The following is a 2338-nucleotide window of genomic DNA, read 5'->3' as shown; positions in this document are numbered from 1 at the left end:
AAGTGAACTTTTATCTCGAATAATTCTCCGTATAAAGACAAAAGTGTTAGACCAGAACAAGATAAAATGGGAAATTATTACATTGGCACAGAGAAAATTAAAATTATTATTATTTTTTTTAAAGATATTTACCAAGTGTCGTGTATATTGTAAAAAAAAAGTTACACAAGGTTTTAATATTTGTCTCTAGTCCTTTCCTCAAACTTATCCAACTTTCGTCTCTTCCCTCAGGACTCCCGTGGTCTCATTCCGAGGATCTGCGAGGCGCTATTCCAACGAATGTCCGGCGGTTCCTCCTCCTATCGAACCGAGGTCTCCTACTTGGAAATCTACAACGAGCGAGTCAAGGACCTCCTGAGTACCGGGCCTGCCTCTCATAACCTTCGCATCCGCGAGAATCCCAAGCTAGGACCTGTGGTGCAGGATTTGTCCAAACATTTAGTCACCGAGTATGACCATGTGGAAACCTTGATGAGTAAAGGTGAGTGAACCAGCCTAGTTAGCTTGGAAAGTAGCGCGCCTGTCTTGAAAGCGTTAGGCCGCGGGTTCGATTCCCGCCCGGGTCGCATTTTATCCTCCTACTTTTTGTTCTACAAACGTATAATTGCTTGCTTGATTGATTGGGATTTGTCCAAACATTTAGTCACCGAGTATGACCATGTGGAAACCTTGATGAGTAAAGGTGAGTGAACCAGCCTAGTTAGCTTGGAAAAGCGCCTGTCTTGAAAGCGTTGGGCCGCGGGTTCGATTCCTGCCCGGGTCGCATTTCATCCACCTACTTTTTGTTCTACAAACGTATAATTGCTTGATTGGTTGTACCTTCGCATCCGCGAGAATCCCAAGCTAGGACCTGTGGTGCAGGATTTGTCCAAACATTTAGTCACCGAGTATGACCATGTGGAAACATTGATGAGTAAAGGTGAGTGAACCAGCCTGGTTAGCTTGGAAAAGCGCCTGTCTTGAAAGCGTTAGGCCGCGGGTTCGATTCCTGTCCGGGTCGCATTTTATCCTCCTACTTTTTGTTCTACAAACGTATAATTGCTTGATTGATTGATTGGTTGGTTGACCTATTGATTGAATTTGCCTGATTCCTGTTACGTTTCGATGTTTGTCCAGGTAATCTCCTGCGTACCACAGCCTCGACCAATATGAACGACGTGAGCTCACGCTCTCACGCCATCTTCACGCTGTGCTTTGTCAAGGCGGGCTATACCAATAACACCCCCACGGAGACCGTGTCTAAAGTTCATCTGGTGGATTTAGCCGGTAGCGAACGGGCAGATGCAACAGGGGCTACAGGTCAGTGTGAAGAGAGAAACATTGGGAGCAACCTCCGTGGCCGAGTGGGTATCACACTAGGCTTGCACGCAGGAGGTCCCGGGTTAGAGTCCCGGTGGAGCCGAGGGTGGTGTTGCCTAGGTTCTAATCGAACACTTGATACATGCCAAATTCCATCGGTAGATCCCATTAGGAAAAGAGATTAGTGATGCCGGATTTTGGAAAGGCGCTCCGCCTGGGACCGAGACAAGAGAGAGGAGGTTAGCGCCGTATGGCTAGCGCTGAACATATTTTAAGAGTAGGTTGAGCCGCTAGACAGGCAGGCTCTGAGGCGCTGCTCTTCACAGGTTTTGATCTTTTAATGGACGTAGTATTAGCAAAACTTAAAGCGAGGGTTGCTCAGGGGTTACAGGAGTGCTCTGAGGCTGGCTCTCACAGGTTTTTTATCTTTGAATGACGTTAGTATTTGAGCAAATTCTTAAAGAGGGTTTCTCAGGGTAACAGGAGTGCTCTTGACTGGCTTCACAGGTTTTTGATCTTTTGAAATGGAGTTAGTATTAGCAGAAATCTTAAAGAGGGTTCTCAGGAAACTCTATCGGCACTCCGTCTTAGAGCCATTCTATTTAGCAGGTGTGAAGAACCATGGCGCTAAAGATCGTCCGCTGGAGCGCGTGGATAGAGGGTCCTGAACGAAATACACCTCGCGGAGGAAATCAGGATAGTGGACATTGAGTCTTACTCGTTATATGGGGGACGCAATATGACGCTTACTCTTACCTTTCAGGGAATGACCAGGTCTCATGAGGGACTCTGATCTTGTATAAGAATACCAACCATTTCGTCTCAACAGTGTTATCGTAACATATGAGCCTATAGTGTCGTACTGATTCGCGAGAAACGCGTCATGTAGACTAAAGATCATCTAAATAAGTTTAAAGACCAAATACGTGACACTATGCACCGCCGGTAGACCAGCGGATGGAGCTAATTTCATCCATGAGTCAACAGAGTGCTCCGACTCACGTGGGACTGAGAGTTGCATGTGCTTGCTTTGTTCTTA

General features: G+C 46.4%; 1 protein-coding gene across 1 annotated transcript; it reads left to right on the top strand.

Moving 5' to 3' along the window:
• The first annotated feature begins 225 nt into the window (after nt 1-225).
• Nucleotides 226-1779, top strand: LOC113465783 (kinesin-like protein Klp98A). Its single transcript, XM_026820583.1, has 3 exons — nt 226-481; nt 1117-1299; nt 1775-1779. Exons 1-3 carry the CDS (start codon nt 280-282, stop codon nt 1777-1779), a joined length of 390 nt encoding a protein of 129 aa, XP_026676384.1. The 5' UTR covers nt 226-279.
• The last annotated feature ends 559 nt before the right edge of the window (nt 1780-2338 follow it).

The sequence above is a fragment of the Diaphorina citri genome, unplaced genomic scaffold (genome assembly GCF_000475195.1).
Source record: "Diaphorina citri unplaced genomic scaffold, Diaci psyllid genome assembly version 1.1 scaffold158, whole genome shotgun sequence".
Taxonomy (NCBI): domain Eukaryota; kingdom Metazoa; phylum Arthropoda; class Insecta; order Hemiptera; family Psyllidae; genus Diaphorina; species Diaphorina citri.
This window is presented reverse-complemented; position numbering and strand designations above follow the sequence as displayed.

What these genes read in the sequence shown, in the direction of transcription:
- LOC113465783 (XM_026820583.1), top strand. Translation starts at nt 280, where the DNA reads ATGTCCGGCGGTTCCTCCTCCTATCGAACCGAGGTCTCCTACTTGGAA. An exon ending in GGAAACCTTGATGAGTAAAG is followed by an intron (nt 482 to 1,116) that starts GTGAGTGAACCA and finishes ATGTTTGTCCAG; the next exon opens with GTAATCTCCTGCGTACCACA.